At 44.3% G+C, this 25,886-nt stretch overlaps 1 protein-coding gene across 1 annotated transcript in view; it reads left to right on the top strand.

Moving 5' to 3' along the window:
• The window catches only part of LOC136391870 (uncharacterized), a 95,250-nt gene extending 71,994 nt beyond the window's left edge, over nt 1-23,256 (top strand). Inside the window, exons 2-4 of the mRNA XM_066363754.1 lie at nt 19,670-20,004; nt 20,136-20,255; nt 23,056-23,256. Of these exons, the coding sequence (XP_066219851.1) occupies nt 19,670-20,004; nt 20,136-20,255; nt 23,056-23,256 (656 nt within the window). The remainder of the gene's footprint in view (nt 1-19,669; nt 20,005-20,135; nt 20,256-23,055) is intronic.
• Nucleotides 23,257-25,886: the final 2,630 nt, after the last annotated feature.

Raw genomic sequence — 25,886 nt, 5'->3', positions numbered from 1 at the left:
TGACCCACGTGGGAGATATTTAAAGGGTCTCTAGGGTGGTCAAGCTAATATGATGTGGTGAAATCTCACTGGCTGGCAGACGGTCGCTGTTTTCCAAAGGGTTCCTGTGAAGCCTCCTTTGGTGCGCTTGGTTGTGGGCAGTCCTAGCCAAAGTTCCCGGTCCTGGGCTTTCCCCATTATCCACCGACCTTACAGTATTCTAAACTCATTTTCTCCTTCTAGCAAATCAAAGGATCCCAACCCAACAGGGACAGTATCAGGTTTGAAGATTAGAAGCCAGTCTTATTTATAATCATAACTGATAGTTGCACAAACCACTCAGCATACGAGCGAGTGGGAGGCCTGAGGACGACGTTATGACAACATTCCTGTAGGTGATGAGACTCAATGCGGACAGTGCTGTGTGCTCAGGAGGAAGCGAGACACATAAACCCCCTCTGAGACCTCTGAGCTGACAATGATTGCCCTGTGACTGTTTTTACCTCTGTCACCAGCACCTGGTGATCTGATGTCCTTCCACGTGTCTGTTTATTCAAGACTTTTCCCTTCTCTGTCCCCATCTAGCTGTTTCTAGTGGCAGCTGCACTGCCCGGTCATGACCACACAGGACGGAGCTCCTTGGACAGGGCACAGTGTGTGCCCAGACAGACCCCAGTGGACAGAGGAGGCTGATCTCACCCATGTCAGGAGCAAAGACTAAAAGATCGCACATGACCGGACACAGCAGCTTCAGTCTCGCCTGGGTTTCCTGCAACTGTAGATGAGCGAGTGGAGAAAAGAAGTGATTTAAACTGGGACATCTGGACTGTGAAAAACTGAGGAGAAAATAATCTTCATTTTTGGAAGTGAAATGGATGAGTATTTAATGTCTGTGTGTTTTGCTGATCAACCTGAAACACAAGGTCTCTGAGGCCCCTTAGGAGTGAGAGGGGCACCCTTAGCCCCACATCCCCTTTGTTTACAATTCCAGCAGGCCTGGGTTTCTCTGTGACATCACAAGGGGCTTCAGAAGACAGGATGAGGACAGCAGTGGAGGGCCAGGTGTCTGAGAGAGGACAGGAGGGGCTGGGACCTGAGAGCGGAGTGGGACAGTGTGTGACAATCTTGAGATTGCTCCCACCAGCTGGCACATCACTCAGTGTCTCCTGGGAGTTTGGCTATCAGTGTGCTCACTCAGTGAGCTGTCCCGCCAGGACCCATGCTGATCAAGAGCCAGGTGCCTCTGCCCTTGGTTCATCTGCTTCTCCTCTTTCCCCTTCTGGTCTGCGAGGACCCCGGCCACAAAGTCCAGGAACAGACAGTGTGGAGATGGCAGATACACATCGTCAGAAGCTCTATCTCTCAGGTCTCAACTGGCCATTTATCAGCATCAGCAGCCAACAGCCTCCCCCTTTCTCTTTCATTTGCACCGGCCCTGACCCCTGACATGAGTGAGCGCTCTCCCCCCTTTGCCGGGAGAATCACCTGACTCTCCCACTGGTCCCAACTCACATACCTCAGATTTGTTCAGGCTACTGGGGTCAGCTCCCTCTGTATCCCCAACTTATGCTCAGGCACTGCTGCTATTAGTGTGTTCATGTGTCACCCGTTACCTTTTACCACACATACGTGGGGTACCTGGCACAGCAGATACATTAGGAGCTGCAGTGGTATAGTGGAGAGAGATTGAGAATTTGAAAACAAAATTACATTTTTCCATTGAGATAAAAGTCCAAGTGTTAAAGCATCCCTGTTCCCATGGAGACTTAGAAAGGTCCTTTCTCCCCTCACTCTCTTAGATGTAGAGAGTGTCTACATCTAAGATGTAGAAAAGACTCCTACAAAAATACCCCTCTGCCTGGTGTGCTCAGGGACATCAAGTGGCTGGAGGATGTGCCCGGTGGCCAGTAGGGGGAGCAATGCCAGACTGCAGGTGATCCACTCAGGGGCTCTAGGGCAGTTGGATACACTCTGTGCTCATTGATGGGTGATATTCTTGGCATTGTGAAGTCCTCATCACCCTATGACGTCCTGGGTCTGGCTCTCTCAGCAGATGGTTTTAAATTGCTGTTATCTACTTGTTCTCTATGGGATCTTTGGCTAAATCTGATACATGTTGGAGCTGATAGACAACGAGGACCCAGAATGCAATTCTGAGGAAGACGTGGGCTGTTAGAAAAGTCTGTGTAAAAAATAAGAATCAGCTTGTTTTTGGATTTCCCCTGTGGGACTCAGGACACAGAGCTTTGAGCTGTCTTCCCATGTTTGTCAGAGTTAGGGAGAGAAGCACCTGGGCTCGGACAGGGTCTGACCTCCCAGGTCCATACAGAGCAGGTCCTGTGACACCAGACTCACTTCCTCACATCCTTTTGTGTCAATGTGTTGGTCCCTTGGGCAGAAGCTCTCCCATCTGCAATGGGAGCCTCTGCAGTGTGGGGTTCTGGCTCTGGGACAGAAGCCCCATGAATGTGATTCAGCCCATGTGAATGGAAAATTGTGACATCGGATTGGGCTCTGCCTCAGGTTTCTCAACCTGCTCTTCCCCCTGGGAAGGGGGCCAAGGTCACCTCTCGCTCCTCTTGTTTCACTCATTATGCCTCCATCACCCATTGTCACTAATACTTGTCACAGGGAGGTCCCTGCTGTTGCTTCTGCACCAGCACCGGATTGTTTAAGGCCATATCTTCCATTTGTATCTTCAAGAATGTCTACTTGGCTGTTCCCCTCAAAGCTGAGACCTAAATATAGATTTCTCTTGTTTAAGTTTTGTTTTTTTTTTTTAATTGATTTTAATTTATTTTATTTACTTAAATTCTAGTGTTACCCGAAAGCATCCCTCCTCCCCCGTATTTCCCCAACATCGCACTTGCCCCCCTCCACACAGAACCCTCCCCCTTTCCTTCTGGATTATCCCATCCTATCATCCCCTTTCCCTCTGTCCTCTCTTCCTCTGGTCCCTTTGGTCCCTCCTCTGTCTCAATTTCATTCCTCAGTTCTCATTATTCCTTGGATTCCTCAAATGAGTGAGGTCATATGATATTTTTCTTTCTTAGCCTGGCTTTTTTCCCTTAACATAATAGTTTCCAGGTCCGTCCATGTTGTTGCAAAAGGTAAGATTTCCTTTTTTTTTATGGCCCCATAGTATTCTATTGTATATATGTACCACTGCTTTTATGTGTAGGGACCACAGGGCTAATAATAAAATATTATTATTTTATTATATATAAAATAATATTATGTATAAAAATATATACATATTTTTATTATTAAATTTAATGCAGTTACATTGATAAATCAGGGTACATATGTTGAGAGAGAACATCTCCAGACTGGTGCAGCCTCTGTGGAAAACAGTATGGAGATTCCTCAAAAAATTGAAAATCAAACTGCCATTAGACCCAGCTATCCCACTTTTACGAATATACCCCAAGAACACCATAGAACTGCTCCAAAAGGAGAAAAGCACCCCCATGTTTGTGGCAGCATTATTCACAATAGCAAAGATCTGGAAATAACCTAAGTGTCCGTCAGAGGACAAGTGGATTAAAAAGCTTTGGTCCATATATACTATGGAATACTACTCAGCCATAAGAAATGATGACATCGGATCATTTACAATAACATGGATGGACCTTGATAACATTATATGGAGTGAAATAAGTAAATCAGAAGAAACTAAGAACTATATGAATCCATACATAGATGGGACATAAAAATGAGACTCAGAGACATGGACAAGAATGTGATGGTAAAGGGGGGGTATGGGGGAGATGGGGCGAAGAAGGAGAGAGAGGGGGTGGGAGAGGGGAGAGGCATAAGGAAAACCAGATAGAAGGTGATGGAAGACAATTTGACTTTGGGTGAGGGGTATGCAGCATAATCAAATGTCAAATAATTTTATTTTTTAATATTTGCATAATAATGGAGATAAAGTTGACCTTAGCCTGTTCCTGATATCTGTGGAAGTGCCAATTCTGCATTTGATTAACTAAGATGCTTCATTTAGTACAAAGTTATGCAAGTGTGTGAGTGTTTATTACCATATTATAAATGCATGTTTTCCTCTTTATATGGCTTTTCAGAGTTGGTGTTAATTTTCTCAAATGTTTCTACATCAATAGAGACAATATGATCATATTTATTGCTGTAGGAATACGTTGTGTTATATGAAAATATAAATATTTCTTAATATAACTCAAAACTTGCATCATTGCAATAAATCACACTTTGTAGTAGTGTATAATGTTATTTATCTGATACTGAGATATAGGTTAATATTTTATTTAAAATATTTGTAGCAATATTTAATGTTATTATACTGTAATTTCTGTTTTTGTGTAATTTATATGTCAAGTAACTCTATCAATATTTTGACCAAAAACTATGACATGCTACCTACTTTTAAATATGATGGAAAATATAGAGCAACTAAATGGGACCTGTCTGATCTCTGAAGAATTGGTCGTATTTCCTTGTGAATTGTCTGTATCTCATGCTGTTCAGTACAGTAGTTTTCATTACATTTTAATTTTTCTACTAAAATTTCTCTTTTTCTTTATTTCATCTAAAGCCAAATCTGTGTCTTCCGATGAAAATGTGCATTTCATCTATTTTTAATAGAGGCTATCTCTGAATTTTTTTATAAATTTTTTATTTTTAGATATTTGCCAGTTGGGGACACTGTTGAGGAACCCTGTGGTCCCTACACAGCTGCTCACTGAGGACCATTTACTTGAACAAATATGAGGCTCACAGAATAGGCCCTGTGCTCACTGATGGAGACACAGCAGCTGTGTCCTGTCTGTCCTGGCAGAGTCCCCTGAGCAGGGACCTTTGTGTGGTCTCAGCAGGTGCTTCCTCCCAGGGCTTCCTAGAGAGTGAAGTCACCCTCCATGCTCCTCAGTGTGGGGTGTGAACTGAGCTCAGCACCAGGGCTCAGGGAGGGGCTGGGCGTCACTGAGGGACACACATTTGCATGGACAGCCTCTCCTCTGGCAGAGGGGGGAGAAGAAAAGGAGGCCTGGGGCAGCCCACCCCCACTGTGGGCTCAGGGCTGTGAGCACCATGGCCTGGACCCCTCTCCTCCTAGTGCTCCTCTCTCACTGTGCAGGTAGAGACAAACCTCACAGACAAGGGCAGCTGTCCAACCTGGATTACTCACTTTGATTTAGACCTTGAGGAATTCTACTTTAGATCTTGCTGCATGTGCCATCTGTGTTTGCAGGTTCCCTGTCCCAGCCTGTGCTGACTCAGCCATCTTCCCTCTCTGCATCTCTTGGAGCATCAGCCAGACTCACCAGCACCCTGAGTAGTGACTTCAATGTTGGTGGGTACAGGATATTCTGGCACCAGCAGAAGCCAGGGAGCCCTCCCCAGTATCTTCTGAACTTCTAATCAGACTCAACTAAGCACCAGGGCCCCGGGGTCCCCAGCCGCTTCTCTGGATCCAAAGACACATCTTCTAATGCAGGGCTCCTGCTCATCTCTGGGCTCCAGCCTAAGGATAAGGCAAACTATTACTGTAATGCATGGGACGTCAAGAGTAAGAGTTACACGGTGCTCCAGAGTCACGGGGAAGTGAGACTAAAACCTCTTTGTGCTCTCCCTGCCTGGAGCTGACAGCATTGCTTACCCTGGAACCAAGTGTAATACAGGGTGACATGTGTTGTCACCTCTTTAGTCAGCAACTCTTTTTCTTGTTCCTGTGGGTGTGCTGATGTCTTCTTCTTTCCTTAGTTAATGTCTTCTCATTTTCCTTAGTCAGAATGTTCAATTATTTATTGCTAACACCTTCTCACCCTGATCATGGACACACAAGCTTACACCAGGTCTTAGGGCTGTGCTCCTCCCATTGGGGGTGAGGAAGGAGGTGTCTGACTTCACCCAAGCCCAGCCCAGGGCTGAAGTCTGACTCACCAGTGTGCATGGTCCTAGTGGTTCTGGTCAATCACTGGGTCAACCTTACCACTCAGTATCTCTGGGGGATCAGCTCCAAAGGTTATGTCACCTTCCCTCTACATTTGCTCATTTTGACCTATCTGTGGGGACTGTCATTTTCCTCCTAAAGCTCAGAGAAAGCAGGTCTCTGTGGCTCCCTTTTTCTGTCCTTGATTGTGACCAACACCTGCTAGTCACAAGACATCTTCTGCTGTCACTTGGGCTATTAAACCAGGTAGCCTCATGTTCCTGTCTTGGTCTGTCTTCAGTGGTCAATAAAATATTTACTTTTATTACTGGCCTTCCAACTCAAACAGAATCAGTTTGTACTCAGATACAAAATATCCCTCAGAGCTACTGGGCAGGTGACAAGAAATGCACAAGTCTGGCATCTGTGACCTTGGAGACTTGGGGGCCCTCTCCCGCCTCCCTGCATGGTCCTGTTTCTGGCCTGGGCTTGATGCCTGCCCCCTGCCCCCTCACCACTCAGGGAAGTTGCTTTCTTTGTTTCCTAGAGGTCACCCTCTGAGGAACCCTGAGTTTCAGGTTCTGGGGGAGCCTCCCTGTAAGGACATGGCTCTCAGACCTGTCACCTGCTCACTTCCTCCACTGTGACCACATGACCTGTCATACCTTTCCCTCTGTGGTTCTTTGTTTGGTGTGATAATAAATAAATATCTATTTTTTTTATTTTTATTTTTTACAGAGACAGAGTCAGAGAGAGGGATAGACAGACAGGAGCGGAGAGAGATGAGATGCATCAATTATCAGTTTTTCACTGCAACCAACATCTTAGTTATTCGTTGATTGCTTTCTCATATGTGCCTTGACCATGGGGCTACAGCAGACCAAGTAACCCTTTGCTCGAGCCAGCGACCTTGAGTCCAAGTTGGTGAGCTTTGCTCAAACCAGATGAGCCCGTGCTCAAGCTAGCGATCTCGGGGGTCTGGTACCTGGGTCCTCCGCATCCCAGTCCGATGCTCTATCCACTGCGCCACCGCCTGGTCAGGCTAAATATCTATTTTTTGAACTTAGAATTTATAAATCTCACCCTAGTACAATTTCTGAACTCATGAGAAATGAACTTTATCAGGGCTAATGTGGATTAGGACACAACAGGGCAGGAGCAATTTAGGTCATAAATGAAGAAATAAGCTCTGAAAAAAAATAAGATATGTTTTTATGGCAATGTTGAGGAAAATTACAAAACTAGACAAAAAGTATCTTAAATTTATCAGATAGCTATATATTATATATGTATATTCAAGGGTGAGCAAAAGTATGTTAACATTTATGAGTTCATAAACCACAACATTTCACCTTGTGTTATTATTTATTAATTACTGTATTACTTAGTTGTATTACAACTGTAAATCTACCTTTGCCCACCCCAGGGTGTATATATTTATTCCTAGGGTGAGTTCAAGTGTAAATAAGAACAAACTGAATTAATGAACAACAAAAGTCCTTTCTTCTCTGACAACACCATGTTCTCATGGCAAAGACACAGATAAAGAGCCAGGATGTGTGCAGTGAGGACGGGGAGCTGACGGGAGCCCTGACAACAACCCAGCTTCCAAATCAATCCAGTGACAAGGCTCATCAAGTACAGTAATCACCAGGTAGGAACTGAAATATAGAAAAGAAAGGTTCTTAGCATGAGTAATGTTTGGCATAACTTATTTTCTCTAAAACAAAGAGACTTTTAGCAGAACTCACTTTTTCTAAAAAAAAAAATCCCTACCCCTGGCCTTGAGGTTGGTTTCCCAGGCTGTGGCCTTGGATGGTTTTGCAAGGTTGCAGATGTGTTTGGAGTGTTTCTCCCTGAATTAATCTTATAGATAAACATTGTAAAAGAGTATTTTTCACTGCTTTGTTTTACTGCTTGCTTCTCCTCCTCACCATTCCCCAATCAGTATGTAATTTTGTCTTTAAAAGCTAGTGCCAAACTGTGTTCAGGGTCACTGAATTTGAAGACTTAGGTCTTTGTGAGGTTGCTGGATTTAAAATAAAGACTCCTTAATTTGGTTACTTAATTTGGTGTGGCAAAACATCTGTTTCTCACTGTTGTGATACAACATTTTGGAGGCCCCAGCGAGTTCTTGTCCTCTGGACACCTTTGTCTTTGCCACACACAAGCAGGGCCACTGGCCTCCTCAGCCTTACTTCCAGGAAATGAACTCCAGCAGAGGAACTGCCACCTGAGACTTTCCAGGGCCAGCACCTTAGGCTGAGCTTTTCTGCCTGGCTAACTGTCAGCCATGGACATCAGAATGCCTGTCCACCCATTTGAAGTCATCAGGAAAGCCTCCAGAGGTGAGTAGAGCAAATTTGCAATTTGCTCAACCTGTAATTTGTCTGTGTCTAGCCAGTTTGAAACTATTGTGATCAAGGATCAGATGTAATCACACTCACACAATAGGCTCTCCAGGGCCAAGATGTCAGTGGAGAGTAATAAGAAGTCTGTTTTTGTAAAAGAGTCCTGGGACACATGTGAATTTGCTCTCTTATATGCTTACCCTCTGCTTGCTTTGTTGCTTTTGTGTATTTTTACATGCTGTCCTAGAGGACCTTTATTTTCAAAGGTCCCTCTCTGATTTTTCTCCTGCTAAGATGTCATTCTTTGCTTTTGCTTTGTTATTTTATCTCTACACCAAAAACGCCTGAGTAAATGGTGTGTGAATAAAGAGTTTAGTGCCTGCACCTGAGTTTCCAGTTTGAGGCATTTCATGGGGCATCCCCTTCCCCTGTATGTCAACCTTTGTCTGAAAACTCTCTGTCCTTTAGTTCTCCAGAACATGACCCAATGGGGAACATTTTAGAAAACTAGTACAAACTTTTTCATCCCTTTCATGATCTTAGGAAGCTCATTTGTGGTAATATTGTTTGTAACAATAGGGGAAGGGCAAAGTAAGAGTTAAACTCCTCTTGAGTATATGCTTAAGAATTACAATTTATTTGATAACTATAATGTAAAAGTTATCTAAAGGTACATTGAAAACTCTGTGAATTAAAGTGGCCAACTTTTAGAGCAGAATGACCAAGTGAAGAATTGCTAGACCCAGAGAAAGCCCGGGCAGTCTATAACACCATCACAGGCCATTGTCCCTGTAGGCCTATCCATGGTGGGAGACTGGGCTGCAGCAGAGTGCGAGCTGCAGCAGGTGGCCAGGTGGCTACAGCTGAGGCTGAGAAAGTAAAAATGGCAGCCAGGGCAATGCCACCTCCATAGTGTTGGGGCGGAGGAGCTTGCACAGCACTCACTTGAGTTCCATGGTGTCGCTTGGTGTAGCAGCTCCTCATGTAGCTTGTGGTGCTGGTCCCTCCCCCTCAGACACTGGGAATCCCAGGTCCCTGACCAATTCTCCTATATTGACCAAGTAGCATGTTCTCATAAAGAACCCTCTTTCTTAGCTCAAGGGCTGCACCAGCTGATTGGGACAAAAGGTTTTAGTGGCAAGGTCAGCCAAGGGCATTTGCATGTTCAAACAGCCTCCTGTATTGTAAACCACCAGAGGAATTCAGAATGCTACCCCCTTGCTACAGCCCCCCCCCTATCTCCTCTGCTTTGACTCCAGGGAATAATCAGGAAGTCACTTTCTCACTGCCTCATACATAGAGCCAAACCCAAGGGGAACACTTAAGGAATACTGTCCCTTTTAAATCCATTTTAACCCTGGGAAAGCCATGCCTGCTGATGGGTTACTGCAGGGGAGGCAACTTTTCAAGGTTTATGTCCCCTTTTCTCAAGGGACCTACAGAATTAGAAAACTCAGAATAGAAGCCTCAGGCCCTTACAGGACGATTAGAATTGGTGCTGTAAACACCGCCTCACTTGTGATGATTATCTGCAGATTTTAGTCACCTTTGCCACTACTGAGGAGAAAGAATCAAATCAGAGGCAAGAAAAGCTGTCATGCTAGGGAGAAATGGCTCTGACAATCAGGACAACCTTGAGACGGTATTCTCTATTGTCCAGCCCAAATAGGACCTCAATGCAAAAGCAGGACAGGAAGCTTTGAACACTTTTCACCAATCTCTGTTAGCTGGGATCAGGGAGCTGCTAAGAAACCCATGAACTTGTCTAAGGTGTCAGAAGTCGTTCAGTGTCCTCAGGAGACTTCCGCAGCTTTCTGAGAAAAACTGCAGGAAGCTTACAGGGTCTATACACCTCTAGACCCTGAGTTGCTGGAAAATGCTAGGGCAGTTAACTTAGCTTCTGTGTACCCAGTCAGCTCCAGATATTAGGAGGAAGCTACAAAAATTAGAGGGTTTCCCAGTGGTGGTAATTTCCCAATTGTTAGAAATAGCCCAGAAAGTTTATAATTATTGAGGCACCCTTGAGAAGAAACAGACTAAGAGGATGACTAAAGTAGTTGCAGCTGCTTTAGAACACCAGAATAAAAAATAAAAAAGAAAAAAGAAAACAAAAAGGGAGGAAAGCCTGAGTTAAGAAAAAAAAAATCAATGTGCTTATTGTAAAGAAGAAGGACATTAGATGAAAGACTGTCCAAAAATGAAAGGAAAGTCGCAGCAGACCCCAGGAGTCCTTAATTTACAGGAGCACTAATGGGGCCACGGCTCCATACTCGTTAGCCCCCAGGAGCCCAAGGTAACTTTACAAGTAGGGGAATACCCAGTAGACTTCCTTACTGAGCTTCTCAATCTGTTCTCACTCCCCTCTTTGGACTGCTCTCAGGGAGCAAGTACCTATATTAAGAGACTGTTAGAAGCTAGTATTCCTCTTCATTGTCACTTTAAATGGAATATCCCCTTACTGCCTGTTCAGAAGTCAGGCACCAAAGACTATCATCCAGTCCAGGACTTACAGGAAGTAAATAAGCAGATTGCAACAATACACCCAACTTTGCCTAACCCCTACACACTCTTAAGCCTGTTGTCACCAAACTTGGAATTTTACACAGTCTTAGATTTAAAAGATGATTTCTCAATATTCTCCTTTAGCCCCTATAAGTCAGCCCATCTTCACCTTCAAGTAGAATGACCCAGAGGCAGGCATTTCAGGACCAGACTAACATTGACCAGATTGCCACAGGGCTTCAAGAATTCATCGACCTCTTTGATAAGGCACTACATCAGGACCTGCTCGCCTTCTGCCAGGAACATCCTGAATGCACTTTGGTACAAGATGTAGATGAAATGCTTCTAGCTGTGGATACAGAGGTAAGCTGCCAGACAGTCACTGAGGGTCTTTGACAAACACTGCAGACTCTGAGTACCGAGTGTCAGCTAAAAAGGCACAATTCTGCACCTCCAAGGTGACCTATCTAGGTGTCCACACTGAGGAGGGAAAGTGTACTCAGAGGCAATCCTTCGGATCCCAACCTTCTCTAACAGAGGCATGTTCGAGAATTTCTAAGGGCAGTTGGCTACTACAGGTTGTGGATCCCTAGATTTGCAGAGATAGCCAAGCCTTTATACTCCTGTACAGCAGGAACCCAACAGTTAATTTGGACAGATAAAGAACAAGAAGCTTTAGAACTGTCTCAGCGCAATAGCTGCCACTGTCATACTAGTGAGAGATGCAAATAAATGGACTATGGGGAAATAACTGTTCCTGATGGACCCACATGCAGTAGAGACTTTACTTAGAGGAACTCTAGAAAGGTGAATGTGTAATGCTAGGATCACACAGTATCAGGCTCTGCTCATAGACCAGCCTCGCATTAAGTTTCTCTGGATGCAGGCTATCAACTCAGCAAGCCTGATGCCTGATGACGATTCAAGCATCCCCTAGCATGACTGCTCTGAGGTGCTGGACTCTGTTCAACTGCAAGTCCAGGCCTTACTGATGTTCCCCCTCCTAATGTGGAAGAACAGCTATTCACAAATAAAAGCTGTTTTGTCCTAGATGTGGTTCAACGTGCTGGAGCAGCTGTAGTGACTCCTAATATTACCATATAGGCCCAAGTCTTGCCCCATGGGACCTCGGCTCAGCAGACAGAAGTGATTGCTCTCACACAGGTGTTAAGTTGGGTCAAAGAAAAAAAGGTCACTATTTACACTGACAGTAGGTATGCTTTTGCCCATGTTCATGCAGCAATCTATAAGGAGAGAGGATTTTTAATGTCTGCTGGTAAGGACATTAAAAACAAAGAAGAAATTTTAGCCTTGCTGGAAGCCATTTGGTTACCAGAGACTGTAGCCCTTACTCATTGCCCAGCACTCCAGAAAGGGGACTCAATAGAGGCAAAGGAAATTGGGTAGCTGATCAAGCAGACAAAGAAGTAGCCCTAAAACCCGTAGGGCTTTTAGAAATTTCAGTGACTTTACTGAAACCCTTGGTGCCAGAGACACCTTTTTATAGCCAACTAGAGGAGGATTTTGCTAAAAGAAGAGGAACGTCTAGAAATAAGGAAGGGTGGTTAGAGTTACAAGACAAAGGCCCTGCTTACCTGAAGCCCTAGGCAGAGAGATTATCGGCAGCTACATCAAGCCAATCATCTAGGCCAAACTAAGCTAAGAGAATTATTTAAGAAAAATTACTATTTGCCAGGCTTAGAATCTATTATAGAAAGCGTAGTGTCCAAGTGTTTAGTCTGTATATAAGTAAATGCTAAGCAGAGTAGAGAAGTTTTAAAAAGAAATAGGGAATGAAGAGCTTTCTCAGAAGAACATTAAGGGAGACCTTTTAGTGAAATAAAGCCACCAGCACAGGAATATAAGTACTTATTAGTTTTTATTGACACCTTTTCAGGATGGGTAGAAGCTTTCCCTACTGGAACTCAGACCATAGTAACAGTTGTTAAGAAATTGCTGTATGAAATTATTCCCAGATTTGGCTTGCCTATTGATATTGGGTCTAATAATGGACCTGCATTTGGGTCCAAAATCTCACTGCTATTAGGAAAGGCACTCAATATTAATTAGAAATTACAATGTGCTCACAAGCCTCAGAGATTGAGACAGGTAAAAAAAATGAACCAAACTCTGAAAGAAGTCCTGACTAAATTCATTTTAGAGAAAGATGAAAACTAGGTCAGTCTTCTTACCTTTGCTATTTTGAAAACACAATGCACCCCCCACTGGGCAGGATTCACCCTGTATAAAATTGTATTAAGCAGGGCAACACCCCTTCTCCCTAAGCTTCGTTGGAGACCCCCTCATAGATGGTGCAGATGGATCCCACTAACCCCTGTAAGTTGACCCTAAGAAGGACAATATGCCTTGCTCCAGCCACAAACTGGAAGCTCTCTAGTCTCTGTAGCACAGAAGCCTGAGGAACCTCGCTATGGGACTCCTTATTATTGAACTTTAGAAAGGGAGGGGGGGAGGCTAGGGTCGGGTGACGGGCAGAGCAAGTCATCTTAAGGTTTAATGTGTATGCTGCTGTGGGTCATGCAGAAGAGGGGGTATAGGTCCCACAGCTGGGAGATGAGCTACAAGGTAATTGAAAAGTACATATATGCTCATAGCTATGCCTGTAAAGTGACTTGTAAATATTAGTCATGTGTCTGATGGGCTACTTGAGGGGAGGGCACCTCCAAAAGGAAGTATATTTTGAAAAAAAGATACTTGTTGCTTGTTGCTAGCTTGGTTGTCACTGAATTTTGAGGTTTTTAGAAATTAAGAGTTCTGATTAATTAGGAAGGAGTTGTATAGTTTTAATAATGAAAGGTATAAGGTATAGAAATGCTTTTGCAAGAAAAAAGGGAGAAAATAAGTTGTTATGAAAGCTAGTTATTTCTGAATAGTAAAGAGGGTTTATGTAAGTTGCAGAAGGTTTGTGCAGGTTGTAAAAAAAAAAAGACATTTAGAGAACAGAATAAGCCTCTATTGTATATTCTGATATATATTATGGTTCAAGTTTATTTGTATAAAGGAAATAAAGGAAGGCTATTAATGCAACCACCTAGCATGTTGTCTTGTTGGAAACAAGTCCCAGTTCTTGTCTCCTTACTAGTAGGATTAAAATTAGCAAGAAACAGCTGTAATTGGGACTACGGCCTTAATAACAGGAGAAATACAAATAGGGAAGTTAAATAGTCTAATCAATTATGATTTAGAAAGTTTAAAGCAATTTATCTCCAATTTAGAAGCTCAAGTAAATTCCTTAGCTGAAACAGTTTTACAAAACAGAAAAGGTTTAGACCTACTTTTTCTTCAACCAGGAGGCTTATGTGCAGCATTAGGAGAAACTTGTTGTTTCTATGTTAATAATTCTGGTGTAATTAAAGAAAGTCTATCTTTAGTTAGGACAAACATAGAAAAAAGAAGAAAATAATTTGAACAATTGGAGAATTGGTTCCAGAGAATGTTTAATTGGTCACCATGGCTAACTACCCTGTTTCCTGAAATTGGTCTTCTTTATTTTATCCTGTCTAACATTAGGACCATGTTTAATCAATTTTATATCAAGGTTTGTTCGAGAAAGGATATACTCTATCAAATTAATAGTAATCAGAAGTCAATATATACCTATACAAGAAGATAGCAACAAAAATAAATCAATGATTTGATTAAAATTTAATCAAAACCAGTAGGGAATGAAATATAGGAGAGAAAGGCTTTTAGCATGAGTAATTTTTGGCAGAACTTACTTTCTCTAAAACAAAAAGACTTTCAGCAGAAATTACTATTTCTTAAAAACTCCCTTCCCCGGGCCTTGAGATTGGTCTCCCAGGCTGTGGCCTTGGATAGTTCCGCAAGGTTGCAGATGTGTCTGGAATGTTTTTCCCTGAATTAATCTTACAGATAAACATTGTAAGAGAGCATGTTTCACTGCTTTTTCTTACTGCTTGCTTCTGCTCCTCCCCAATCCCCGGTCAGTATGTCATTTTGACTTTAAAAACTAACCCCAGATTGTGTTTGGAGCTGCTAGATTTGAATACTTAGGTCTCCATGAGGTCGCTGGCTTTAAAATAAAGACTCCTTAATTTGGTTACTTAATTGTGTGGCAAGATGTCTGTTTCTCACTGTTCCGATAAAACAGGAACTAACAAAGTTCTTCACATAAACCTTAATCCTGGACCTTGTACAGGGTGATCACATACCAGTGATGAACCCAGGGACAAGATAGAAGCAAATTCAGATCTCAGACAATCCTGTAATATCTGATAACATTGCATTTTATTGTTTTCTGCAGATCATTAGTGACATAGAAAAATAAATGTGTCAACCCTAAACTACAATGAGAACTATTGATTCTACTGCCCTGGGTCGTGGCATCAGAAAGATCCAATTGCCCAAACCAGAGTCCTTCCAGAGAGCTGCATGGTTTGGAAGGGGCTGCAGGACATAAGTTCTGTGACCAGCAGAGGGCGCTTGTGAACTGTGCCTGAAAGCACTGGATTCAGGGCCAGTTCCAGTGGGAAAATATTCCACTGGCTCTTAAATGCTTAGCCAGGCAATGTCCTCAGTGAAGTGTAACTTGTTTGCACATGAGGACCCAGAAAGGCACATGAGCATTTGACTTTGACTCACACACTTACCTCATATCTCAGTGCCTTCCCCTCATGGATTCAATTGTCCAGGTCTGGTTGATAGCTTAAAAGAGATAGGAAACAAGAAAACAAGACCATATATATATAATAAATATATAATAATATATATATATAATATATATAAATATATATATAATAAATATATAATAATAATATATATTATTATTATTATTTTTGTATTTTTCTGAAGCTGGAAACGGGGAGAGACAGTCAGACAGACTCCCGCATGCGCCCGACTGGGATCCACCCGGCACGCCCACCAGGGGCTACGCTCTGCCCACCAGGGGGCGATGCTCTGCCCCTCCGAGGAGTCGCTCTGCCGCGACCAGAGCCACTCTAGCGCCTGGGGCAGAGGCCAAGGAGCCATCCCCAGCGCCCGGGCCATCTTTGCTCCAATGGAGCCTTGGCTGCAGGAGGGGAAGAGAGAGACAGAGAGGAAGGGGGGGGGGTGGAGAAGCAAATGGGCGCTTCTCCTATGTGCCCTGGCCGGGAATCGAACCCGGGTGCCCCGCACGCCAGGCCGACGCTCTACCGCTGAGCCAACCGGCCAGGGCAAGACTATATTTTCTTGAAGAACTTAACCTACACTGCTCCATGGGCACATGATAGGAGACCCCAAAGCAGGGATTTTTAAATGCCAACCATTAGTCCTCAGCAAACAGAATTCTGTGGATTCGTGAGCATGGCTGATATTTCCTCTTACCTTGTTTCTCCCTGAACAGAGTCTCCTTTACAGGAAAGAGACGGAATGGAAGGAGCGGGCGTTCGCACTCCTCAGCTCCATCATCTGGCACCGGTGCTCATCACCCAGGATGTCTGCCGCCGTCTAATTTGCTTCCGGATTACAGGTCAAATGCTGCTGGCTCTGCCATCCACAGTATGGAAGTCCTTGTGTACATATGTTGAAAAATATATACTAAAATGAGCTCATGCATTCTAGACTCATTTTCTCCTTCTAGCAAATCAAAGGATCCCTACCCAACAGGGACAATATCAGGATTGAAGATTAGAAACCAGTCACCTTTATAATCATAACTGAGAGATGCATGAATCACTCAGCATATGAGCGAGGGGGAGGACTGAGGATGGGGTCATGACAACATTCCCGCAGATGATGAGACTCAATGTACACAGTGCTGTGTGCTCAGGAGGAAGCAGGACACATAAACCCCCTTTGAGACCCCTGAGCAGCCTCAGATCTTACCTGGGTTCCCAGGCACTGGAGATGAGAGTGTTGGAAAAACAGGTGTTTTAAATTGGGGCTTTTGAGCCCTGGCTGGTTGTAGAGCATAGCCAGTGTGTTGAATTCCCTGGTTTGATTCCCTGTCAGGACACAGGAGAAGCAACCATCTGCTCCTCCAACCCTCCCTCTTCTCTCTTCTCTCTCTCCTTCTCTCTCTCTCTCTCTCTCTCTCTCTCTGATAATCATGGCTCAATTCAAACAATTTGGCCCCAGCTCTGAGGATGGCTCCATTGCCTCGCCTCAGGTGTTGAAATAGCTTGGTTGCTGAGCAACAGAGCAGCCCTCAGTAGGGGCACATGTGGGAGTTTGTCTCTCTGTGTCCTTGTCTCTACGTAAAATAAAAGAGATTTAAAGAAAAAGAATAATTAGGGCATTTGGTTTATGGTATACTACTCAGCCATAAGAAATGATGACATCAGATCATTTACAACAAAATGGTGGGATCTTGATAACATTATATGGAGTGAAATAAGTAAATCAGAAAAAACCAAGAACTGCATGATTCCATACATAGGTGGGACATAAAAACGAGAATAAGAGACATGGACAAGAGTGTGGTGGTTATGGGGGGGGGGGAGGGAAGGAGGGAGAGAGGAAGGTGGAGGGGGAGGGGCACAAAGAAAACTAGATAGAAGGTGACGGAGGATGATCTGACTTTGGGTGGTGGGTATGCAACATAATTGAATGACAAGATAACCTGGACATGTTTTCTTTGAATATATGTACCCTGATTTATTAATGTCACCCCATTAAAATTAATAAAAATTTATTTATTAAAAAAAATAAAAAAAAATAAAGGGAAAACAGTCTATATTTATGGAGGTGAAATCAATGATGTCAGTGTGTATTGCTGACTAGCATGAAAGATAAGGTCTCTGATTCCTCTTAGTTGCGAGAGTTACAACCTTAACCCAATGCCCTCTTTGTCTACAATCCCAGCAGCTCCGGGTCCCTCTGTGATGTCACAAGCAGCTTCAGAAGAGAGGATCAGGACAGCAGTGCTCCTCTACTGGAGGGTCCGGTGTGTCAGAGAGGACAGGAGGGGTTGAGGTCTGAGGGCAGAGTGGGACAGTGTGTGACAATCCTGATATTGCTCCAACCAGCTGGCTCAACACTCAGTGTCTCCTGGGAGCTTCAGGTATCAGTGTGCTCACTGGGTGAGCTGTCCCCCCAGGACCCATGGTGATCTAGACCAGGGGCCTCTGGCCCGGGCTCATCTCCTCCTTCCTCTACTCTGGTCTGTGAGGACCTGGGCACAGAGGATAGGAATATGTGCAGAATGTTGTGAATAACAATGGAGATAAAGGTCACCTTTCCCTGTTGCTGATTTTTGTGGAAATGTCCCTTCCCCATTTCAGTAACTAAGATGCTGCATTTAATACTAAGTTATGCACGTGTGTGAGTGTTTATTTCCACATTATAAATGCCTATGTTGCTATTTTTATATGGCTTTTCAGAAGTTAGTGTTAAACCTCAAAGTGCTTTGCCAGCATCAATCAAGACAGAATGGTCATATTTATTGATGTATTAATGTATTGTTTTATACTAAAATATTTCCTAACAGTAAACAAAATTAGTGTCATTAGAATAATACACACTTTATAATAGTGTATAAAATTATTTATGTTACTAAGCTTTTTTATTTTATTTTAAACATTTGTAGCAATATTTAATGTGATTGGACTGTGGTTTTCCATTTTGAGTAACTTATGAATAAGTGTGTTTATCAATGCTGTAACCAAAAATATTACAGTCTACATAGTTTTGGTTATTGAGGAAAAATATGAACAATATAATTGGAACCATCAAATCTCTGAAGGTTTGGTTGAGGTTCCTTGTTTTATATTAAAATATTTCTTACTATTAAACAATTCCTACATTAGAATAAATTTCACTTCATAAAAGTGTATAGAATTATTAATGTTATTGAGCTCTATTTTATTTTAAATATTTATAGCAATATTTAATGTTTTTGGACTCTAATATCAGACTTTAGCTCCACAACTAAGAAAGAATTCATGTCCCATGCTCTAAGTCACTCAGCGTGTGGTACTTTGTTGCAGCAGCCCTGGGACATAGGACAGCGGGACAGCACACAGCCAGTGACAGGGCTGAGGGCATCAAGTTCACAGCAGTTGGAAGTATAGCAGAAGCACCAACCTCGACATGATGACTTGAAGGTCAGGGAACTGTGTCGATAGTGTAAACATGACTCATCACTGCTGTGCTGTCCTCTGTCCTGAACGGGGACACTGTCTGAATCCCTGGGGGACAAGGTGCGTAACTGGCCCCTGTTCTCATCAGTGCGGGGGCAGCCCCACCAGGTCAAGAGACATCGATCATGAGAAATTGATCTTCAGAAAATGATCCTGCTCAAGGGGAGTTATAGCTGCTCTAACAGATTAGGGTTGACTTCCTGGGGTTCTCTTGGCATGTCACCTCTGCCCAATTTGAAGTAAGTAGACAGTTACAGCAACATAGTTGTGGGAGGCAGGGGCTGTCTCTGATGGGGCTTACTCACCATGTTACACCATGCTGTATCTAAGCCAAGGCACCAGGGGGTGCACAAGGACTGTTCCTGAAGGTCTGGGGGCAATCAGAGCTGGGACCTGTTACTTGGCATTGCCTGAGGCTCTCTGCTCAGGGCTCACAGCTGTGACCTTGTCACCCTTCTAGGCAACGGAGAGCCCCACCACTTCCCACTCTCTAACATCCTCTGGCACAGGAACGTGACCCCAATCCAGTGAGGGATAAAAAATCTGGTGGAGTCTCATTTGCATGAGTGGCCCCTCCCCCTTGCAGAGTATGAAGAGGGGCAGGGAGAGATGTGGGGGAAGCTCTGCTTCAGCTGTGGGGCCACAGAGACAGGACTCAGGGATGATCCCCACCATGGCCTGGTCCCCTCTCCTGCTCACCCTTATTGCTCACCTCACAGGTGACTGGATAAGGGGACAAGGGAAGGGACTTTGGGATAACACATGGGGTCTACTTTGTCCTATTGTTTCACAGCCCAGAATCTCCATCTCTGTGTCTCTCCCTCTTCCAGGATCCTGGGCCCAGGCTGTGCTGACTCAGCCGCCCTCAGTGTCTGGGGCCCTGGGACAGAAGGTCACCATCTCCTGCACTGGGAGCAGCTCCAACATCGGGGATGTTTATGATGTGCAGTGGTTCCAACAGCTCCCAGGAACAGCCCCCAAACGCCTCATCTATGGTGATAGCTATCGTGACCCGGGGGTCCCTGAGAGATTCTCTGGCTCCAAGTCTGGCAGCTCAGCCACGCTGACCATCGCTGGGCTCCAGGCTGAGGATGAGGCCAATTATTACTGCCAGTCCTATGACAATAATCTCGATGCTTCCACAGTGCTGCAGGCCTGTGGGGAAGTGAGACACAAACCTGCTGTCTCCCACAATGGGTCCCCTGGGAAGTTCCCACTCCTGTGACAGCAGCTGCTTCCTTCTTTTAAGATAGCAGTTCACCCTCAGGTGTCCTCAGCTGATTCTCTGGCTCCCAGTCTGGCAGTTCCAGCTCCCTGGTCATCACTGGGCTTCAGCTTGAGGACAAGACTTATTGTCAGCGCCAGTCCTCTGACAACAACCTCAGAGCTCCCACCGCGCTCCAGGCCAGTGGGGAAGTGAGACACAATCCTCACTTCCCTGCATTTTCTCCCTGCATTGGCACCTCCCTGAGAGACCAATATTCTGCCAATACAGCTTCTTCCTTTTCGCTTTGGACAAAAACTGGTGTTTGAGAGCCACCGCAGGAGACTTTGTTCCCAGAACGTGCCCTCATAGTCTCAGATTCTGCCCTCAAACCTGTCTTTGGTGGCAATGCATAGTGTGGCTTATTCAAACTGAGCAGAAATCCCTGGTTTCCGGGGGAGATGACCTGGGTCCATGAGAACACATTAGCGCAGGGCCACTGTAACATAAGGAAAAGACTGGGTGGCTTATTCAATGGAAACAAATTTTCTCACAGGTCTGAAAGCTGGAAGTCCAAGATCAAGGTGTTGGTTTCATTTCTCCTGATACCTCTCACCTTTGCTGGCAGAGGGCTGCACTGTGGCTGAGTCTTCACATGGCCTTTCTCTGTGTGTGCTCACTGCAAATTTCTCTGCCTCTTCTTATGTTAAACTAGCCCTACTTGATTTGGGCACCCCCTCCATATGGCCTTGTTTACCTTAATTACCTCCTTCAATGTGTTCTCTCCAAAGACAGTCATGTTGTGGCTGCGCTTTACCACATGATATTGAGATGACACAGTTACATTTATATCAAGGGGTGAGGGCAGAACCAGGGGCTCAGAGTCCAGGACAGTTGACTTTCCAGATGATGTGCATCCACCCCATTTGCTCAACACCTACAACATGCCGGACGTAGGTCTAGGGACTCTGGGTGCTACGTAGACATGGCAGGAAAGTTCAGCACACTGTTGGGGATGATGATGTCTGAGGATTAGTGGGCACAAACAAGCAGAAATATTCTTTCTACTGGCTGGTTTCCTACATGGGCACAAAATGTTTCTGCAGTCACAGGCATCGAATATATACAATAAACCCCAGGGATGGAAAGACGGTCTCTTCCTGACCATTGATCAGAAATTCAGCTTTCAAGGTGACTGGACCCAGTTACTCACACCATCCCCCTGTCAACATCCTTGTGATAAGGAAAGGGCTTATCTCAACGGTTTAGGTAATGTAGAGTCTGTTTGTTTAGAACTGGGGTTAGTTACAATTCAACCATGTTTCGGTGAAATTTGGGGTCCATATATGAAATGAAAATTAGAGAAATTTCAGCTAATATTTCCTCCCTATGCTCAACTCTCTTCCTCCCAATGTCTTCATTAGTTCACTTTGGGACATGTACGGTGGACACTGGGATCGGGCAGGGGACACGAGCCAGGCTGTTCCCATCTCATGAACTGCAGCTCAGCTCCCTGGCCATTCAGATATCCCTGCACTGACCAGTCTGGGCCAGCACTCTGATCTGTGATACAGTGAACTGAAATTCAGGTAATCTCTTGAGAGATAGAAAGATTGCTTCATGTTAACTGAGGTAGTAAGAAGTTAACAAAAGTTGAAAACCTTCAGTGGTGGTTACCTCCACACTACACCTTGGCATCTCTCTTCTACCTGTCACTCTGTCGGGTGAGGACCAGACTGAATCCAGCACCAAAAACTATCTTCTATTTATATATTTTATGTTGGGGCTCCTTCTAATCCCCAAACAAAACAACTTCTCCCTCTGCAACCTTTGTTCCATTGCTGACAATGTCCACCTCACAGGGGTCTGGTCACAGATGACATCAGAATCAGCCTGACTGATTTCATTGTGACTGTGCCCCTTCAGGATATAAGCCAACTATAAGAACCACAGGTAAACTCTCCTGGTTTCCCCAGCTTGGCTGTCCTTGTCACTGTCCTTATGGAATCATCTGTCTGTATCTATCATGTTATGTTATGCTCATAGGCCAAGGGTCAACTATTTTTCCCAATTCTAGTCTCTATGTTCTCATCTTCCTCTACCAAGCAGCTAATGACCACAAAGTCATCTCTGGCCCATTGTCACAAAAATGTGTCTGTGGCTGTAAGTTTCTGAAACACGAGGTCAGCAAAGAAAATTTTAGTAGCTCTTGGAAAATATTCAAGGATCCTAAAAAAGTAATTTATTGAAGTTTTACTTGGTACTCAGTCACAACAGTATAGACAGATTATGAATAATAATACACTTAGCTATCTCACTAAGTAACGTCAACATGTCACAAAATAATTTTAAAAAAGTTATGCACATAACTCTCACACAAAGCACATAACTCTCACACAAACAGGGCAGGAACATGTTTCATAAAGTTTGTTCAACTCATATTTTACCTTGGACATCACTAAGACGCTAAATACTTTTAGGAAATATTTTTAAATCTTACTATTTTTATTATGCTAAGATATGGCCAATGATGTAAATTGTGTGTGTTGAAAATAAAATGATTAATGTTGCAAAGGGTAATGAAATGCTAAGCATTGGGTTTATTTTCTTCTGTGACCAAATCTACAAATCACCATGATTCCTCTTATACAGAACATCCAAAGAAGGACATCTAGACTTTGGATGTTCTCTTAGAGTTGCCATCTGATATGTCCTAAAGTGACTCTGTTGTCCCTCTGTCCACCTTGTCACCTTCTCTTCACATCTCACCCCCTGACACATGGCTGCTACCACTCTTTCTTTCCAGGAGCCTCAACCAGCCAGCAAGCTCAGTGACCTGACGAACCAAAGTGCATCTTCTGAGGCCATGAAGCTCTTCCCCTGTGAGTTTGCATTTCAGAATTCTATTGTAATATCATTTTTCCTGGCCATTTCCTTCTCCTGGGTCATGTGATTTATTTCTGTCTTCCTTCTTCTTATCACCTTGTGAATCTTCTCTACATCTTCACCCAGAACCACAGGAACTTCACGTCATGCCCATGTCTCCTCAGCTCTCATGTTGTGTCTGATTCCTGCTCCTGCATGACCCCGCCCACATTCACCCCTTTGCAGCCCCCTGAGGGAAGCAGCGAGCTCTCTGGCATCCCTGAATCCAGTGTAGAAGGTGAGGAAGAGGTCTGCATACACCTTCCTCCCTCAGTGTCAGCACCGTGAGGCTGAAGTGGAGCTGTCTAGCTTGGTCTGGAATTCACTGCCAACCGCCATGCGGGCACGAGGCACCACAACGTGAGATGCTGTGTGAGGACGCAGGCTCGGGAAGAATTCAGGCACAAAGCTGACCTGCACTCTCACAGGTACTTTCAGGTGTGATGTCCCGGAGATGGTAGTTAGTCAAGAGGAGATGAGTTTTGTAGTCTGAGTCCAGTATATCTCTCTATGGGACCTGAGGGGATGGGTGACACTCCACCGTTGCTGGGAAAATGCAGAGCTTGCTTCACGAAAGGCAGTGAGGTGAGTCCATGGATGAGATAACAGCACTCAGGGTCATGGAGACTCCCCTCAGTGGGTGACCTGAACCCACAAGCACTGACTGAGCCCTCTCTCCTCTGACAGCCCATGGGAGTTTTCGAACAATCCAGGGTGTGGGGTGGGCTGTGGGACATCAGGAGCGGGGACTCCCCAGAGTGTACCTGTGTCACTCACCCCGTGAAGCTCTTGATGAGCCTAGACCTGAAGTAGCCTTCTCCTGCCCCAGGGGAGCACATACATGGAGGGTTACCATGGCAATGGTTGCCAGGATTTCTGGGCAGATCTCTTACATTGTGACACAGACAGGGGAGACTGACCCTCAGGGGTTCTGCCTCTTCTCTGTCTCCTGTGTGTGCACACGGCCTTCCTGACCCCCAAGCTCCAGATGATGAGGAGGCTGACCACCACTGCCACAGACTGAACACAGCTTGATGCCAAAGAGAACTTCCCGCCATACAGAAGTGAGGTGAAAATCTACCCTCCTTCCCCTGGGACCCATCACTGCTCTGTTCCTGACTGTGACCACCCTTACTCAGGTCTTGTCCTCTCCTGACACTTTGGCTTTGAAACCAGGAGGTCTTAAGATTTTATCATGGCCTGTATCTAGGACTCACCGACAACAACTCTATTTCTTATTGCTCTTCAATTCAAACAGAATCACTTTGTACCCAGATACAATATATCCCTCAGAGTTTCTGGATGGTGTGACAAGGACAAAAGAAACCCCGGATATGTGACCTGGGAGACCCAGGTGGCATCACCCAACCCCGTGGCTCTCCTTGCTCCTGGCCTATGATTTGATGCTCATTCTCTGAACCCTGACACCGTAGGGAAGCTGGGTGTTATTTTCTTCTGAGATGACACTCTGAGGAGCTCCTGACCTCCAGGCCTTGGGAGCTCCTTTCCAGAAACAGCGTGGCTCTAAGGCCTGTCTCCTGTTTGCTTCTTCTAGTTTAACCCCGTGACTCGTTCTACATTTCCTGTGCTTTCTCCTATTAGAATGATATGGAGTAAATATCAATTAATTTATACCTAACCTTTTTAATCCAACCCCCATTAAATCCATAGGGCCCTTAACAAATGAACATGAGCCCGGAAAATGAAGACTGAAAATAGAAAATATAGAGTTTATAAATCTCATGATGAAGGAAGAACTTCTAAAACAGGTAGAATTTTACTCATAATAATATTTTATATCAACTTTTGTACTGAGAAAAATTACATAAATAGAAAAAATGTCTTAAATACCTTAAGAGTCAGAAGAATGGAAGTATTGTTTGTATCACATTCAAGGGTGAGTAAGTACCTGCATTAGTATGAAAAACATAAGACATTTTTTCCCTGACAGCAATGTGTTCTCATGGCAAAGGACGCATAAAAAAAAAGTCAGGGCATGTCCACTGGGGGCTGGGGACCTAACAGGAAACACTCATGACAAACAACCAGCAAGAGCAAAACAAACACATATTTCAACTCGTAAGGATCATCCCAGTAGAATTATTACCAGGTATGAACTAATGGGATTAATGGGGAACTTTAAGTCTAAGACTTGACTCAACGGTCCTGGCTGGATTGCTTGGTTAGTTAAAGAATTGTCCTGAGCTGCAAAGGTTATGGGTTTGATCCCTGGTCAGAGCACAAACAGGACCAGATTGATGTTTCTGTCATTCTCTTATCTCTAAGATCAATAATTAAAAAGTCCATGAGCTAGGAAGAAACAATGTGGTCATGCTCCAATAATGGGAGCAGGAGTCAGGTAGAAGTAACTCAATTGTCAGGTAATCCTTTAATATCTGGTGACATAGTATTTTATAAAGCTCTCTACAGGTCATTAGTGACTAGGAAAAATCAATGGCTTAACCCCAACATCACAGAGGGAATAAGCTAATTCTACTGCCCCGTTAGCCTCATTGGAAAGGTGCAACTGCAAAACCAGAGCCCTCCCAGGAGAGCTGGGTGGTGTGAAGTGGGTGGCTGGTTGTGTGTTCTGTGACCAGCAGGGGGCGCTGGTGGACTGTGCCTGAGAGCTCAGGGTTCTGGGCCAGGCAGGCTAGGAAGATCCTCTACTGGCTCTTGCACACATGGGCAGGCAGTGTCCTCACTGAAGTGTGACTTGTTTGTATCTGGTTCCTCAGGAGTTGCATGAGTACTCGACTCTGACTTACATATTTGCCTCATATTTTATCTTCTCTTTTTATGAAGTCATTGCCCAGGCTTGATTTACAGGAGAGATAGATAGAAAATGACATAACAAAACTATATCTTCTTGAAGTAACATGACCCACTGTGCTCTGCGAGCAAAGGAGAAGACACCT

The sequence above is a fragment of the Saccopteryx leptura genome, chromosome 2, assembly GCF_036850995.1.
Source record: "Saccopteryx leptura isolate mSacLep1 chromosome 2, mSacLep1_pri_phased_curated, whole genome shotgun sequence".
NCBI lineage: Eukaryota > Metazoa > Chordata > Mammalia > Chiroptera > Emballonuridae > Saccopteryx > Saccopteryx leptura.
This window is presented reverse-complemented; position numbering and strand designations above follow the sequence as displayed.